The following is a 17,582-nucleotide window of genomic DNA, read 5'->3' as shown; positions in this document are numbered from 1 at the left end:
ACGGCGTTTCCGTGTGCTGCGCTGGTGCTGGCTCGCCAGCTGCAGCTTCGTCACGCTGGCCACGTGACCCGGAAGTGTCTTCGGACGACGCCGGCTCACGGCTTCTAGAGCGAGATGAGCACGCAACCCTAGAGTCGGACACGACTGGCCCGTACGGGCAGGGGTACCTTTACCTTTACCTTTAACTAGTACAGTATGAGAACAGGTGATAATCGGCTGCCAAAAAGCTGCTGTGATCACAGGTCTTATTTTACGTGCACTTATGTTGCTATTTCATACTGCCTACAGCTCTCAATTTTGTATTTACTGTAGGTGCTGATATTATTTGTCTTTGCCACAGTCAAACACATTCTTAAGTGTGCTTTAAGTCCCACTAAAAGTGTTTCACAATTTCCTCTGACCTCCTCTAGTGTTTGTGAACGAGGTTCTTCAGAAGACAAGTCCTGTTTGCTTGTTGGCTGCTAAACTGTTCCATTACTAAGTTTCAGGTAGAAATCTTGTTTCCTTTTACACCTAAAGTGTTGTGTTTTGAACATGAGATATGCTATACCTTGTCACACTAATACAAATGGGCTAATGAGGAATAATCCTTCCTTTTCTGAGGATGTGTAATGCTGAGGATTTTTTAAATAAGATTTATAGGCTTCCTAAGGATAAGACTCATTAGGCTCAGAGGTCAACAGGATAGTCATGCTCTTTATTTTTGTTCTGTTTGTTGCAGGTGCCTGTAGATAAGGAAGCTAGGAAAATTGGTTCGCAAAGGATTGTATTTGTTTAAAATCATTTTGTCGAAAGTTAATAGATTGTTACTAACCTATTTGAATTAACAAACCTTCCTCTACCCCATCTAATTTGCGCAACTGAATTCATGTAAACCTGTTTTTAACACCTCCACTGTAGATTAAATGCTGACCCTGTCAAGGAACTGTTGCAATAAAAACATCAAGCGGAGGCTTCAGCTGTGTGTACTACTTTTTCTTTTAGCACTCGTGTCCCTTTCTTAGCTATGAGGCCTAAATTTCAGTGTTCTCTTTAGAATGGAAGACTTTCCTAATAAATTTGGTCACATTAGTAAATTAATTCGCTTTGTTGTGAATTACAAAGGTTAGAAATGTTCCTGTAAACAAGTTGCTCTTTTTGCAGAGGACTGCTTCCTTTTTATATGGCATCATTCAACAATTCATACTATCTCAGTTGCCTCAGTATTTGTCTATGACATTTCATAAAGTGGGGTGGGGGCTGTGAGGAAGCGAGGACCTCTCCCCCCTTCCATCTTCTTTTCTCCATTTCCAGCCTCTCTCAGCTTTAGCCTCCCCTCCATTCCTGAGTTCTATTCTGCCCCTCTCTTTCCACATTTGTAATCGTTTCTCAACATTCTCAAATCAATTTTCACTTCAGGTAATAAAATGGGAGCATTTAATATTTGCTCATATTTTCTGCAGCCCAAGAACTTTTCAAAACCCAAATTGAACTCGGGAGGAAAGCAATGCATAACTCAGAAGATGTTTGCTTGGCATGTGAGCCTGAAACCATAACTTTTTTAAAAGGCAAGCCAGGTGGATAATAATCCTGTTCAAAAGTCTTGATAACCCTCCTTTGTTTTTGAAGAATGTACGTTATAGTCCTTAAGGTGTTTTACTGTTTTAACACTTGGGGAAACCCAGCCAGATGGGTGGGGTATATATAATAAATTATTATTATTATTATTGACACTGCACCTACTAATTCTACTATCAGTTTGATATATTTCATCTTAATTTTTTGTGTGTATTTGATAGCATATTTCCTTAACCTTTCACTATTTCTATCATGTAGTAAAGCCTTTCCCATAGCTATACATACATTCCCATAGCCGTACATGGCAATCTTGCTTAAGCTACGCATATGTCTATCCGGTCATTACTTGGAAGAGATATCTCTTAAGAATCTGAAATAAACCATGTAGAGTTCCAGCATGAAGGAAAGAGATATACAGGTCGTAAATACGAACACTGAAGTGTACCTATAGACAAGCAGGCAGAAATGCTGATTTTGACCTTTTAAAGCCCTGCACAGACTGGATGCTGCCTGTCTGAAGAAATACCTCTTCCCTATATTATATATATAGCTCATTGAGATTGTTGAGGGCTTTCTTCTGTGAGTGTACCTGCTTTCTATCCAGAGACCTCTGTCAGGAGAGAGACAGGGATAGTGTATCCCTGTTAAGTCTTCTCGACTCTCAGCATTGTTTGATACCCTTGACAATGATATCCTTCTGCAGCGGAGTTGTGGGTGGGTGGCACTGCTTTATGGTGGTTCCAGTCCTACTTGGATGGACGTTTCTAGAGAGTGATGCTTGGGGAGAGTTCTTCAGCCCCGTGGAGCCTTCAGTGGGGTTTCTCACTGTTCAATTTTATCCTCTAAATCTACATGAAACCACTGAGTTGGGGTGATCTGGAGGGTTGGAGTACATTGTCAGCAATATGCTCCTGACAGCTCTACTTCTCCTTTACGTTTGCAGGTGAGGTAGTGGATATGCTGGACCATTGTCTTGCCTTGGTAAAGGAGTGGATGAGAGCCAACAAACTGAAGCTCTATCAGATAAGACTGAGGCACTGTTAGTGGGTGGTTCAGAGATAGCCTAACAACTGTTGTTTATGCTCTGGTAACCCCTAGGTTTAGATTACTGCAACATGTTATCTGTACAGCTACCTCTAAAGATGGTTCTGAAACTTCAGCTAGTGCAGAATTTGGTGACCAGGTTGCTCACCGTGACAAGAGGGTTTGGGCATATTACACAGATCCTGGTCCAACTGAACTGGCTGCCAATGAGTTTCTGGGCCCAATTCAAAGTGCTGATTTTGACCTATGAAGCCCTAAATGGCTCAGAACCACAACACCTTAAGGTCTGCCTCTCTCCATATGAACCTACCTAGACCCTGATATCATCATCACCTCCTTCATTTGCGTCCTCCACAAGCAGTCCAGAAGGTGGCAAGACGAGAACAGGCCTTTTCTGTGGTGGCTCCTCCTTTGTGGAATGCTCTCCCAAGGAAGGCTTGCCTGGTGCCTTCATTATACACCTATAGGCGCCATGTGAAAATGTTCCTCTTCCACCAGGCCTTTGGCTGATAAACATCTTACACCCTTTTTAAAAAAGGTTGTGGGAGGCACAAGGTGTGGTGGGTATTGTTTTTTGTGTGGTGGTAGTTCTTGTTTTTATCGTGTATTTCCTACTTTTATGTTGTATTTTTGTGTTGGTGAGCCGCCCTGAGATCTGTGAGTGAAGGGTGCTATATAAATTTTAATAATAACAACACCAACAACAAAAACAATAAAATACCCATTAGCAATGTGGTTCTGGATCTAGATCTGCTCCGAATGTGGTCATTGGTGTTGGAACATGTTTTTGTGACTCTTACTTCAGCTAATGTCTGTAAATTGCCAAACATTGGCTGAAAAAAGAATTCTAAAGATACCTGTTATAGCTGGTGGATAGAAGAGTGGAAGTGTGCTGCCTTTTTCATGAAAAAAGTTCATTATTTTGAAAGCGTTCTGCCAGTCAGCATCTGGCTAATCTGCTACATAACTACTGCAAAACAGATACAAGATTTGTCTTGCCTGCTTTTCAAAACAGAAATGTATCGCTTGATTACATTGTTAAATCTTCATTGTGATGTTGATAGTTTCTAGCGCTACTCATATAACGTGTCTGGGCAAACCTATTAAAGCTTTGTTTGCAATTTATTGCTTTACAGTTTGTAAAACATGTATTAGGCTGTTTTTACATTCGTGTTTGGGTTTTTCCCCCTGTAGTAGTTGTTCTATTTTTAGAAAGAAAAACTGGTTGAAAGGTCTTTGCTTCATTCTTCATCTTCTTTTCTTTTTTAGTGGTCTAGAAAGTACTGCAGTTTTCCTTCAGGAGTAAGTCTTGCCATATGTAATTGGTAGGCACATTTGGCTTGTATGGCTGAAAGTCTTGCATGACTACAAACCTGTTTGATCAAAAGTGGAATCAAAGGATAAGGAGACTAAGGAACTGTGGCTTTTTTTCTGTTCTTTTTTGGACACTAAATGTGTAATGAAAGGAGAGATCAGAAATGACATTACGCATTCTCTCAGAGGTGAAGTTGAGTTGGTAGAAAGCAAAATGAGCAGAACTCAAAAGTAAAATGTACATTTGTTGCTCCATCCACTTGTTTCTGGATTCACCCACCACTGACATGTGGCTCTCAGGCTCGAAAAGATCCCCCTGTTAGGTTGTGATGAGGTAGAATTTGTTGGGATACTGCCAGGGAGACAGAGTCCATCATGACCCCACGTCGTCTCCGTTGCGATCCATCGACCTCCCGTAGACACGCAGTATCATTCAATTAGCGACACGAGCTCCAGAAATAGCTTGCCACATTCGAGAGCTCATGCACGCTCTATCAGCAGAATTCACACAGCGAAAGATGCACTCAGGAGAGCATATTTACAACTTTATTCAGCGTTGGTCAGAACAAAGAGAAAACATGACTGCCTGCTTCAGTGTCTCAGACACAGAGACAGAAACGAAAGCAATAGGCACAACAGAAACATCCTGTGAACAGGAAATACGCAGACTCTGTGACTCACAAAGCCTGCTCCCTTTTAAGGTGGAACAGAAATATCCTAACAGAATTATGAGGGAGCCAGTTCTTGTTGAAAGTATGCACTACACTGGTGCTGAAAGTCCTGTTTTCATGGATGTCTGCAAACATGATTTCTGTTGCAACTAATTAGAAAGAAGCTCATTATCATGTCTGGAAGAGCTTTCCTAATATAACTACACTAGAGAGACCACACATGGTGGGGAGGAGAGTATAAAAGTTTTGCAAGTAAACTGCTAGCGCAAAATAAATCACTTAAAATCAGGACCCCACAGGCTCTTGCTGACCTTTTACATGCTGGCGGCTTGTCTCATCCACTTTCTACTCCCATGCCCACTACTCCCTCAGATCTCATCCATATCTGAGCATTAATCCTTGATCTCTTGGAGAACCATTTCTAGAAAAAAAAATCTGAAGAAGTGTGCATGCACACGAAAGCTCATACCAATAACAAACTTAGTTGGTCTCTAAGGTGCTACTGGAAGGAATTTTTTTATTTTGTTTCGACTACGGCAGATCAACACGGCTACCTACCTGTAACTAGAAAAAAATGTCATAGTGATGAAAGAACTGGACTTGGGGGAGGAGTTGCTATTTGTTAGAGTTCTTTTATTGTATGGCAATTGCTTTAACTCACATAAACAACATTGAGGTGCCAAATAGTTACCCTGGACACAAGGAGGGTGGAAAGTCACAGAAGACAATTAGATGGCAATGGTTAAGATAATTTGCTTTGAAAAAAAGTTTTTTTTAATGCTAAATTCTGGTCTGGAAAGTTATAGTCACCTAACAAGGACAATTTTTTATGTAAACAACTACTACAAATAAAACTGGGAAGTAAGAACATTTGGAGAGTGTAAAAATAATAATTGTGATGCACACAGGGAAATTGTGCATCTTGAGGAAAACGGAGTTTGAATATGAAGCAGAATGAAAGTGTGTGGTTCCAAAAATACTGCATAACTATACCATGTTCTGCATGCCATTTAATACTTTGGAATTTTTTTGGAACATATACAAAGTTTTACATGAAGTTCTTGGGGAGCTTCTCAATTGTTTTCCTCTCTAGCAGATTGTAGTGGTGTTGACAGTTGGATATTCTTCCAGGAAAAGCGGATTTATGTTTAATAGGAACTTTTAGTGTCACTTAATTTATTAAAACAAGGTCTGAATCCCCACAGATTCTGTAAAATTTCATTCAGATACTCGGAGACAAATACTGTTCTGTCACACATAGAGTTACGGAATCAAAGGTCTTACTGGAGTATTTGTGTGTACAGGTAAATACTTTGATATATCTGCTTATAACTGTGGCTTTGTTTCTTGTACCTTACAATCCCACCAGCATAACATATCGGCATACGTGGTGGGTATGTAACTATACACAAGTTCTGGAAGCAAGTTGTAATGGAGATTGATATTATGGTTGGCAAACAAGTCACTTGGATGCTAAGCTATGTCTCTTATCCATTTCTGACAGTGTCAGTGTTGACTTAACCTCTCAACAATTAATTCTGTATCTGTTGTTTGCCACTTGTCTAGCGATCTCTCCAGGGTGGAAGGATGCATCTTGTTATTCTATGGATCTGTGGATTTAACAAGTCATATTTATTGTCATTTCTGAAAAAAGCTGACTCATAAAATATGAGTCCCTGTGGTGATGTGGACCCATTTGTTTCTGCTTGGGGACTGTTTGTGATGCATATGACCAAACATGGCTGGTGTATTCCCATTAAATATGATCTATTCGGCAACATTCATTATTATTTGGCATTTTTGGTATAAATATGAACCTTGTATATATTTTCTATGTTACTTACTCTTTTTAAAGCTTTTTTTATTATCATTATGATGGTTACTTTATTATTTGTGATTTTGTCACTTATGATTGTTTTTATTACTACTTTTAGGTTGATGTTTGGTTTGTTTGTACATTAAAAAATAACCCTGCTTGTATTCATTGTTTCATGGTAGGTGATGGGATTCCAAGGGAAAGCAGCCCATTTATCAATAATGACAGCATGGAGAGAGGAAACATTTATGAAGGGAAAAATATGGCTCTTTTTGAGGTACTTTTGATAACTTATTTCCCAAAATCCCTGTTACTAAGTTCTAAGTATGAAGTGTTTATATTTATGTGCTTTTATTCAAGTAGCAGTACTTGCTGTGTTTCTTGCAATCTATTCTGTAAGACCAGGGTCAGAATAGTCCCACTGAGGTTAATAAACCTAAGTTAAATATGAGTAACTTGGGTTTGTAAATTTCAGAGAATCTACTCAGGACTTAGCTGCATATATAACCCTAGGGATCCACAAATTGTCACTTCTATGAAGACTAATACTACCATGTTGATATATAACACTAAATCATGGTTTGTTGCTATTGTACAAGGAATAAGCTTGAGGGAAATCCTGAGTTTCTGCACTCCGCCTCTCCAGTGTTTGGGAAAATGAGTTTAGTTTCACTTTCCACTAAGCTTGGCTTGTTGTGTTGTGGTGCAAAACAAACTTTGGTTGTTTCAAAACAGGCCAACTTCAAACCACAAGTCAATAAGCTGCTTGTTTAACCAAGCAGAGTTTGCACTTGCACATCATATCTCTCTATATATGTATGTTCAGCCCAGCCTGGCATGATTTCCTCCTTCTTTTTGTTTTTATTCTGGAATCCCAGATAGCTCCAGTTAGCAAATATAACACCATTTGTCTTGCCTTCCAAATGATCATTCAGAGTGACTTGTCTAGCTTCTTGTATCTCTACATCTTTTAAACTTGACTGTATCATTGGAACAACCTTAAGCAACCTTTAAGCCTACTTGTGTGTCATTGCCTTATTCAGAGAGGGAGGAAGTAGCACTCACCAAAGCTGGGAGGTTGCCATGGCAAATACATTTATCTCATGTAAAACTTGAGTAAATATAATTTGCAATCATGAACTCTATTCACAAAAAATCATCAGAATTACTTAGGTGAGTTTGAATTTGAACATTTAACCATGTTAAGATAGAAATAGACCCGTGGTTTTATTTTGTACACAACTTAACAACTTTTATTTTGCAATAATAACAAAGAATCCTTGAAATCCTCATTATTTCACAGCAAAAAGGTTGTAGCAGGAGAATATGCATAGATATATGATGCTTTTTCCTGTTTGTTCTGAAATGTGTTCCTGTATATTGGACCTGTATATGTTCCTGTATATTGGACCTTGATATTTAACAAGTTTTTCAAAATCCCAACAGGAAGAAATGGATAGCAACCCCATGGTATCATCTCTTCTTAATAAGCTAGCCAACTATACCAATGTTACTCAAGGAGTGGTAGAACATGAAGAAGATGAAGATAGCAAACGTAAGGAAATAAAGGTACAAATGCCAAAACTTTTAATTAACAGTTGGTAGCAGAGCTTCTTCATTGGAGAGGTGGGCTGTCTGTCATACAAAATAGGTAATAAATATTACCAATAATGATAAAATAAAATATGATTCATTTCTCTCAGTTCCATCTAGGAAAAATTAAAATATTGCTAGTTATCAGCCATACATACAACAAGTTTACTTTTGGAGAGTGTCAAAATACACACTACACTCTCTTTTTCCTCTTCCCCTTTTCCATGGTTTGGAAAGAGTGACACAGTGATCATGGATATTAACATGCCAATAGAGGCAACTGAAGGAACAGGTGTTGCCATGGGCAAGTGGCTGGTAACACCTATGATATATTTCTTTTTCTGGGGCCTTGCAAAATAGGAGATTTTGTTCAAACTTTAAAATTTTGGGCCATGATCAATAAGCCCTAGAATTATTCAACCTATAGCCACAGAGCATACTAAAAGGGAATACAAGGGGGCGAGTACTCTGTGACATTCTTCACACAATGGGGGCAACCGAGGAGAGACCAGACAAAACCCAAATCTGTCAGGAGCCAGCTGAAGTTGAAGACTCTGAGGGAGTGCGTCTTTGTCAAATACGACTTTCCTCGTTATGGTGGGGCAACTGTTATCCTTCAGTTCCAATTTTTCTTGCTTCCCAAAATAGCTTCTTTTCTGTGGTTACAGTTGTGTTAACTACTCTCAGAAGATATGGCCTTGCACTATTGTTCTTGTCTGATCATGGTCATACCTACATTTGAGTGAAAGACTGAGATCCATGTGACTCTGTATGCAGTAGAAGCTTCTTTCCTAGGGCATATGTGTTGGGATACTGCCAGGGAGACAAAGTCCATCATGACTCCACGTTGTCTCCGGACGTCCATCGATCTCCCACAGACACGCAGTATCAGCAATTAGCGACACGAGCTCCAGAAATAGCTTGCCACATTCCAGAGCCGTGCACGCTCTATCAGCAGATAATGCACAGCGAAAGATGCAGTCAGGAGAGCATTATTTACAAGTTTATTTCTGCGTTGATCAGAACAAAGAAAAACATGACTGCCTGCTTCAGAGTTCCGGCAGAGAGAGAAAGAAACGAAAGCAAAGACACAACAGAAACATCCTGTGAAACAGGAAATACGCAAGCTGTGACACAAAGCCTGCTCCCTTTTAAGGTGGAACGGAAATATCCTAACAATATGACATACATTTCTGAGGTAGTAGTGTGAGAAACATAAAAGCTCTTCAAAGAGTTTCTCAATATTTCTATGATTCTCTATGTGTAGATGTTACTGGTCGCATCCCATGTCAGAGGATTTTTCAGCCTTTATGAAAAATTTGTTTCTTTGGGGAAAAGGCTGTCTTGCTTAATCTGGATACATTGGTCAAAAAGGATACTAACGAACTATTATGTTTTCTGTGGGTTTTTAGGCTCCACGTATGGGCACTTTCATTGGTGTGTATCTGCCCTGTCTACAGAACATTTTAGGAGTTATCCTATTCCTGAGACTGACATGGATTGTGGGAACAGCAGGAGTTCTTGAATCTTTCATCATTGTATTCATGTGCTGTTCTGGTGTAAGTACAACTTCCACTTTTTATGTTTAGCTAAATGCAGTTCTGCATTCTACTGATTTTCCATTGTCGTCTTGTAACTTTATTCAAGCATTTCTGGGGAGCAAGCTATGTAAAGCAAGACTGGGTGCAAGATAGAACACAGCAACAGAAGGACATAAACTCTGTCTAAGTGGCTGTGTTATGGATACATCAAGTAGCTTTGAGGAAGGCCAACATTTTTAACCTCATTTGCATATCTCAATCTCTAGTGCCAAAAGAGCAGCACCTTGTTTAGGCTAGGATTTCTCATGAACGAACCTTTTTCTCAGTTCAGAAATATAATGCAAGCCAAGTGTAGTTGCAGTTCAAAAAATAGAACTCTTTTGTGGCTGATTGGTGGAAAAGGGCTGTGCCAAGTAAGGGCTTAAAAAGACAATATATTTATAAAAATGTCTTTTCTCTGTGGCACACAACACAGGCACCAATGAATTAGGAAGATAAGCCATTGTCCAGGTTGAGCATCATGATGGGAACTAGTTGTTTCTCTTCCTTCTGATCAAATTAAAGGCTTAATTGGTGTCATCGCCCCTACCCCACATCTAAATCATAGAAGAGATACTCTTTCTGGATCACCCAAGTCTTTTGCTTTTCTTTCATTTCATTTTAGATTCTGACACTGTGAAAGAGATTTTAATTCTCAGGGGAAGTCATACATTCAATGAGAGAATAAATAGGATGTGAAAACAAATGGGAGGCTCTTACCCAACAGCTGATTGGCTTGGTCACCAGCTTGGACAGTTTCCCTTACTTTTGTTTCCAACTGCTCTCACTTTAAATAGCAACATCATTTCCTAACAACTCGTCAAGTGAGATATTGTTTCCGAAGTTGAGAGCCAACAGACACGGGTTCCGTGTCATTGTAGTGATTTGGGCTTAAGTCTGCACATGTTTCAGCCCTGGAGCTTTGACCCATACCTGGCTTTCTTCCATCTTCTGATTTGATTTCATGGCAAGGAATATGACTGAAAGAGGAAAACAATTCTTTCTAACCTTGAAATGTCATCCTGTTAGAGTGTTTTGGACATAAGGGTTTGATTTTTGTTTTTTTGTTAGGATGATATTAAACAAACATACTATATTTGTGTTTTAGTTAGGTTATGGAAAGCTAGCATAACATTCAGTATGTTTAATAGTTCCTTAAACCCAAATGCATTTTTTGAAAAGATTGGGTTGTATCCAAGAATGTCACTCAGCTTATGGTAAGGTTTTGGTCAGCGGAATGGGAAGGGAAGCAATTTTTTATTATTCCTCCTTCCAGTGCAGCCCCCCCCCCCACATCCTTCCTAAATCTGCTCTAGACCATCATAGTAGTAGTAATAATGGGGCACAAAGCAAAGGGGACTGAATGAAATTGTTTCCCTGTCTGTTCCACCGATGAAAGCCATACAGCCAGCTGACCAATACCCATGAACATTCCTTTCTTTCTTGTAGACTCACAAAATATTTTGCTTTAGGTTTAATGGTACAAACAGTGGTTTTCTTTCCCATTCCTGCAGCTGGACCTTCCCACTTGCCATTTTAAAACTACTGGAAGCACACAGACACACATATATAAATAACCCAATCAATTCACATCTATTTAAGTGGCTTGTTCTTCACCTGTTCTGAAGGGCTTAACTGTTAGAGAAACCAACTGTCAGACATTCTCATTCTCAAACTTTGCCTGTTGTATTATTTGAGGGCATCTAAGGCTGCGATGTTGTTAATGCCAAGCAGTTGGGACCTCATCAGTGCCTAAACAGCTCTGAACTTTGAAAGGAAGAATGGGATATAGATATGTATAAATAGCTTCTCTTTGCTGTATTAGGAGGCAGATGAAAAGGATACATGGGTGATGGCTAGTCTTTCTCACTTCTACACCAAGAATCCGATGTCTGAGCCTTTGTTCTTACCAACACTACTACATAAATGAAGAGTAATATGTGCTGAGTCAGTGACCATCAGTAAAACTTATGCCTTGGTTCTTGTCTCCACTTGAACCATTTTAGCTACAGTGTCTTCACCAATTTATATACTATTGTAAAAGCATGATTTCTGACATAAGATGCAAGAATAAGGAGATGCCACTGGTATTTCATATGGATCAATAGTTTTAGTGCTGTCTTGTACTTGAATGCATACATCTTTTGCTTTTTATAAAGATTTAACTCATGGGTCCTGTACCCTCAATGTGCTGGGAGCTTCTGCTCTTGCTATACTAACTGTCGTCAGCTGTGGTTTCTTAAATTTGCTAGTAACATTCTCCAATATCACTTGTGTTTTTTTGCAGACTCTGCTAACTGCAATATCAATGAGTGCAATAGCAACAAATGGTGTAGTTCCAGGTAATTACAAATTTTACTTATATATTCAAAGTATGTTTAGTGCACATGCTAAATGATAATGGGATACAGATGAAATGCCTCTCACTATGATGAAGTGGGTATGTGAGGAGTGGACAACAAAGCATCTCCTGCTGTTCTGGGCAAAGGCACACATTTCCTAGGTCTGTTAGTGTGGTAGGTACCAAAGAAAGGCTGTGGAATTCTTCCCATAATGGTGCTTGTTCCGGTCTCTGTCTTCTTGCCTGCTTTCTTGAGGACAGCTGACTCTGATGGAAAAGGACTGACTATATCAAGGTGCCTGCAATTCTGCCCGCGCCTGACTAGTTGGGGGGGGGGGGTGTCTGCAAAGGCTTTACCTTTGCTGCTCTTACAGCAACGGCAGCAGCATTGTAGCTAACTAAGCCTTTCTGTATCTCTTCCCCAATTTGCATGTGGAAATGGAGAAACAGCGTACACAAGAGACTTTATCAGAAGTGGGGCACCTATTTCAGCCCACAAATGTAATTTAACCTTGACCATGAGCTGTAGCAAAAGTTCGTTTTTACTTCTGAGTAGACATGCATTCTGCAGTGCTTTCAGACAGTGTCACTATAAGAAATTTGATACTGGTACTATTTTTCTTTGAAATGATATGTAGCAACCAAATAGCATTCACATTTATGCTGGCAGGAAACATTAGAAATGCAGCCCTGTCTGTAGTTGCACAATGGCACTTGCCTACATATATCTGTAGGTAGGGTTGCTTAATGAGACTGTAAAGCAAGCCATTTCTGTTAAAACACAGGCAAAGTGCTAAATGTGCAGTCTGATCCTATGCTGTGCAGTTACCTATGCCCAGTGATCTTACATTTTCTGTCATAACGAATTAATACATCTTCTAACATTAAACAATCTCCCAGATCATGGATTGCTTCTGACCTTTGAATTCTCCTCCAGTGTTCCCTTCGTTCTCCTTGATTTATGAACAGTGAAGCTGCAGTTATTATTCCAGCCACAGCCTTGCCAATCTCTTCCTTAGTGCTACTTGATACCTACTGTTTTATAATCTAAGCACTGTTAGCCAATTAGCCTGAACAGAGCACAGCAGGAACCCTTTGTTGTTAGTGGATTATCTAGGCTTTTTTAGTTGCTACCTTCTGAGACAATGTTCCAGATATTGTTTGCTTCTAGATGCGGTCCCTGTATTAGTAAAGTTGGCTGTTAGGGGCAGGGTATCACTCTCAGAAAAAGGAAGGGGGCAAGTATGGCTTCTTGCATACAGGGAGGGATCCCCCTCAGGCATGCAGGAAACTCATTACATTTGAGGAAAGGCCTCCTATGTCCCCCAGTCCCCCAAATCCACCACTATCTCACCCCATTTGGTCACTTTCTGACTTGCTTTTCTAGCCCAAATTCAGCACTCACTTGCTTACATAAGCCTTATGTTGCACTGTCCTGCATGTCTGCATCGCATGACCATACCAAGTCAACTCTTAAACTCTTGCCCTCTCCTGTCTCCTTGTTAAGAATCTATTTTTGACACAGAGCATTAGGGAATGCAACAGGTTAAATAGTAGAAATTGCAAATAACGTGAAAGTCCGTGTCTGACTTTCGTTTCACACACTCCTATCTGCATTCCTGGGGGCAAATGTGTATGGGGCTTATTAATGGTCACTCTTTGTTTCACACCTGCTTGATATCATAAAACAGCACATGCCGCTGCATCAGTTTTAAAGGAAAGAACCTATAAATAAGCATCTTTTTTGGTAAGAATCTTCATTTGAAGTTAGAAGAAACCAGGCTTCTGTCATTCATGTTGCATGTTCTGTAAGCAGGGCAGGGAGAGAGAGGCTCCTCTTGTGGGTCTCTAAATTAATCCACTTTTTCAGATGCCTGAGATAGTTGCACACTTTCTGTCTTTCCTTTCCTTTCCTAACCACATATCACAATCACACTATCCCCCATGAATCTCCTAATCGCCAACGCTAATGTACATTGAACAAGGAGAAACAATGGTTGATGTTCTGAAAGAACTGAGGTTTGCATAAAATTTAGTAAAGTTTAGGAAAGCTTGCATGGTCTTTAGTAAGTAACAGTACAATGTCTAAGCAGCCTGAGGTTGCAATCCTGTACCCGCTTGGCAGGAAATAAGGCCTATGGCACTCAGTGAGGCTTACTTCTGAGTTGACATGCCAAGCACTGCATTGTTGATTGCTAGTGTAGTGTACATTGCTATCAAAGTTAGAAGTAAAAATGCCAACTAAACATGTTAAGATGGGGAGAAAGAAAGAGAAAAAGTTCCAGACTACATGCAGAGAGGAATGTAACGAAGAGTTTCTATGCATAAAAAATAGAATGACATGTTATTACAAAGGGGAATTTATTTCAGCCTAGGGCCGAATGCATTTTTGGAAAACCACCTGAGGGCCGTATGCCAGTGGCTGGTGGAGCCGGAGGCAAAAAGGGGTGGAGCAACAAATGTATCAAAAACCCAAGCATCTGGGGTGATTTGTAGTGGGATATCAACAGGAAGCCGGTTGCTTAACCCTTTCTCAACCCTTTCTAATTGGATAATTGGAAAATAATTTGTATAGTAGGCAACCCAGATTTGTGAGACTGAATTATGGCAACCATACTGATGTCTGAATGATGGAATGCGTCTTTAAAAACAAAAAACACCCATTGCATCTTCCTGGCCTCTCCACTGGCCCAGTTCTCATGTCATAGTAGGCAAGTTCACATTAAACCATTACCTTTGCTTTACCTGGGCTGTGTGTCATCTCCTCAATAGCACATGGAGGAAAGCAACTGTAATCTTGGCATAGTGTTGCATCTGAACCAGGAATTGTGGTTTGCTTGGCTCCTACAAGCAACGTTCAGTAAGCCAAGAACAAACCTTGGTGGATTCAGCTATTATATAAAATCTAAAGAAATTAAGACCCAGAAACTTCGGGTGGCCCATAATGTTGCTGGCCCAAACGATTGATAGCTAGGTTGGCATTATCATGCCACTCCTTTTCTGAAGCAGCTGCACTGCCTTACCAGTCTATTTCTAATTCAAAGTGCTGGCTTTGAACTATAAATAAATGATAAGAGTTCTGATAATCTCAAGGAGTGTATTCTCCAATATCAAGGATGGGGAATCTGTTGCAGTCTGGTAAGCAAGGAGGCGCTTTCCTTGCTGGCCTCTGGGATGTCCCCAGAGCCCTTTCACCTCCTTCCCAAAGGCCAGTAAGGAAGGCGCCGCATACTGAACTTTGGAAAAGTGGGCACAAGGTCTCTGAGATGCTGTCAGAGACCTCCCGCTCCCTTCCCAAAGCCCAGTAAATGAGGAAAACCTGCTGGGTACATGGGTGGTGATGGGAAATAAAGGAGAGTAGAGAACAGTGGGTTTCCATGGCTCTCCATTTATTTATTTATCCCACCCACCTACCTGCATAAGGTTGTGATCACAAAAGTAAAACAAGTGCAGTAATAATATTATTTCTACACTGCCCATCTAACTGGGTTTCCCCAGCCACTCTGGGCGGCTTATAACACATAAAACATTGTAAAATATTATGCATTTAAAATTTCCCGGTACAGGAGTGCCTTCATATGTCTTCTAAAAGTCAGAGAGTTGTTTCTTTCCTTGACATCTGATGGGAGAGCGTTCCACAGGGTGGGCCCCACTACCAAGAGCTTGCTGTAGTTTCTGGAATTTGTGGTCTGGCTTGCCAATTGTTGTTGGTGTGCTTCTGTGCTTGCTTTTGCGGGGGGAGGTTGTGTTCATAATATTATTCGTGTGTGGGGGGGGATCTAGTGAATTTGTGGTCCTTGGTCTTTCGTTTCTGGGCATATTATGTGTCATTGTGGGCACTTTCTTGTGTGTGCTGTACGCTGTGCCTTACCATTTTCTGCCCTTTAAACTCTGCTTCTCCCTCTTTGTATTGTCCCTTGTCCCTAGTTTAAAGTGAACTCCCCCCTTCCTTTGTTTTATAGCCTGTTGAAGTGTCCCTTCCCTTCCTCATCCAAGCAGTGTAGTGTTCTGTGGGTTGTGTGAGCCAAATTTTTAATGCTTTTTTTCTCCTGCCTGCCGTTTTCTGAGCCTCACTAGAACTCCAGGCCATCAGCCGCACCAGCCCATGGCATTTCATAGAATCATAGAATTGTAGAGTTGGAAGGGACCCCCCTGCTGTTTCCACAAATCTTTGGTTCAGCAATCACTGCAGCTCTGTTTTATTTCATTTTTTTGGTGGTCTCCATTAGCTCCAGGCCAACAGCTGCAGTAGCTCTGTGGAAGTCTTGGCCCATGGACAAGAGGAAGCTGCTGAAGGCTGAGGCCCTTAAGGCAACATATAAATCAGCTCATAAGCACCGCCCTCCTCTGATGGTGTCAACCTCTACAGTCGTGGGTGCCAAGCCCAATTGGCGTGGGGGGAACAAGGGGACTGGTGAAGCTGCCACCCTCCATTACATCCCAGATACTGTGGCTGAGGGCACTGCCGTTGCCAAAGGTGTTGTGTTTAAGGTGAGCCACCAGAGTCTGGTTAAGTTTCCTGCCCTTTTCCCTTTTCAACCAGTTGTGATGAAGGGGCTCTGCCTGAAGTTTTTGTGCACCCTGAGTCCTTGTGGCGTCTTCTCTGAAGATGGATTTTGGGGATTTGAGGGTCCTTCCCCAGCCTCTCCCCATTTCTGTGCCACCTGATCCTTCACTTTCTTACTCTGTTTTGCCTCAGCCTCGTCCTCTCAATCTTTCTGTAGTATCCTTGCCCGTGTAAGGATCCATGCAAGCATTTGTTGCCTGTTTCATCACATAGCCCAGCTGCTGCCGCTGTTTCCTTGTAAACATGGCTTCACCTGATTCTTCAGATATTACTTCAAATCTTTTGGATGATTTACCTAAAGAGCTGCCAGTTATAGTTTCTAGTTTCTTCCTTGCGCTGATGCCTTTGGTTCCTGCTTCAGTTCCTATTTAGATCTTTGTGGCTTTATCTGTTCGACCCATGAAGTCCCAACCCTCTGTAACTCCAGCAATACCTACTGTTCCTGTTGTGTTACCTTTGCCAAACCACTGTTCACTGCCTGATAAACATGTGAACGCATGGTGCCACGCACACAAGAGGGTGAAATCCGCGTCTGCGCTCAGTGGTCTGCAAATCAGCTGTGGACCTGAACACGATGGAGGAGTCACCATCTCCTACTACATCAGGCCGTTCTTAAAACTGTATTATTGTTGAGTTATGTTTGTTTGCCATCTGTTTGACATTTTTGTATACTGTACAGAAATTAGTGGTTGAATAAATGAAGCAGTGTAAATATGTTTTGAATATTCTTGTGGCATTAAATATTGCGCTAATGTGTGTTTCATTGATGTTACTTTCACAGCTGGTGGCTCATACTACATGATCTCAAGATCATTAGGGCCGGAATTCGGCGGAGCTGTGGGAATCTGTTTTTACTTGGGCACAACTTTTGCAGGGGCTATGTATATTCTTGGCACAATTGAAATTCTACTGGTAAGTTGCCGTTTAAAAAGCTGATAACGTTAATGTAGCACTAACTACAAATCCCCTGCTTTCTAATGAACTACAATACTGTTTTTATTAAAAACATCAGAGAAGAGAGAGAGAGAGAGCTGTGACACTTGGAGAAGTACATATCCATAATGAATTTTATTTATGGAATAACATACTGTCTGAAATG

General features: G+C 40.7%; 2 protein-coding genes across 10 annotated transcripts in view; one reads left to right on the top strand and one right to left on the bottom strand.

The window, feature by feature from the left end:
* The window catches only part of MAJIN (membrane anchored junction protein), a 197,937-nt gene that overhangs the window by 77,303 nt on the left and 103,052 nt on the right, over positions 1–17,582 (bottom strand). The window lies entirely within an intron of this gene.
* Positions 1–17,582, top strand: part of SLC12A7 (solute carrier family 12 member 7) — a 95,722-nt gene that overhangs the window by 38,684 nt on the left and 39,456 nt on the right. For all 8 annotated transcript variants that reach the window (XM_083449319.1, XM_083449315.1, XM_083449313.1 and 5 more), the window contains 5 exons: positions 6,585–6,679; positions 7,849–7,971; positions 9,408–9,554; positions 11,863–11,917; positions 17,265–17,395. In XM_083449319.1, the coding sequence (XP_083305445.1) occupies positions 6,632–6,679; positions 7,849–7,971; positions 9,408–9,554; positions 11,863–11,917; positions 17,265–17,395 (504 nt within the window). In that variant the 5' untranslated portion in view covers positions 6,585–6,631. The remainder of the gene's footprint in view (positions 1–6,584; positions 6,680–7,848; positions 7,972–9,407; positions 9,555–11,862; positions 11,918–17,264; positions 17,396–17,582) is intronic.

This window comes from Podarcis tiliguerta (genome assembly GCF_965153285.1).
Source record: "Podarcis tiliguerta genome assembly, chromosome: 7".
NCBI lineage: Eukaryota > Metazoa > Chordata > Lepidosauria > Squamata > Lacertidae > Podarcis > Podarcis tiliguerta.
Note: the sequence above shows the minus strand (reverse complement) of the source record. Positions and strands in the feature narration are given on the sequence as shown.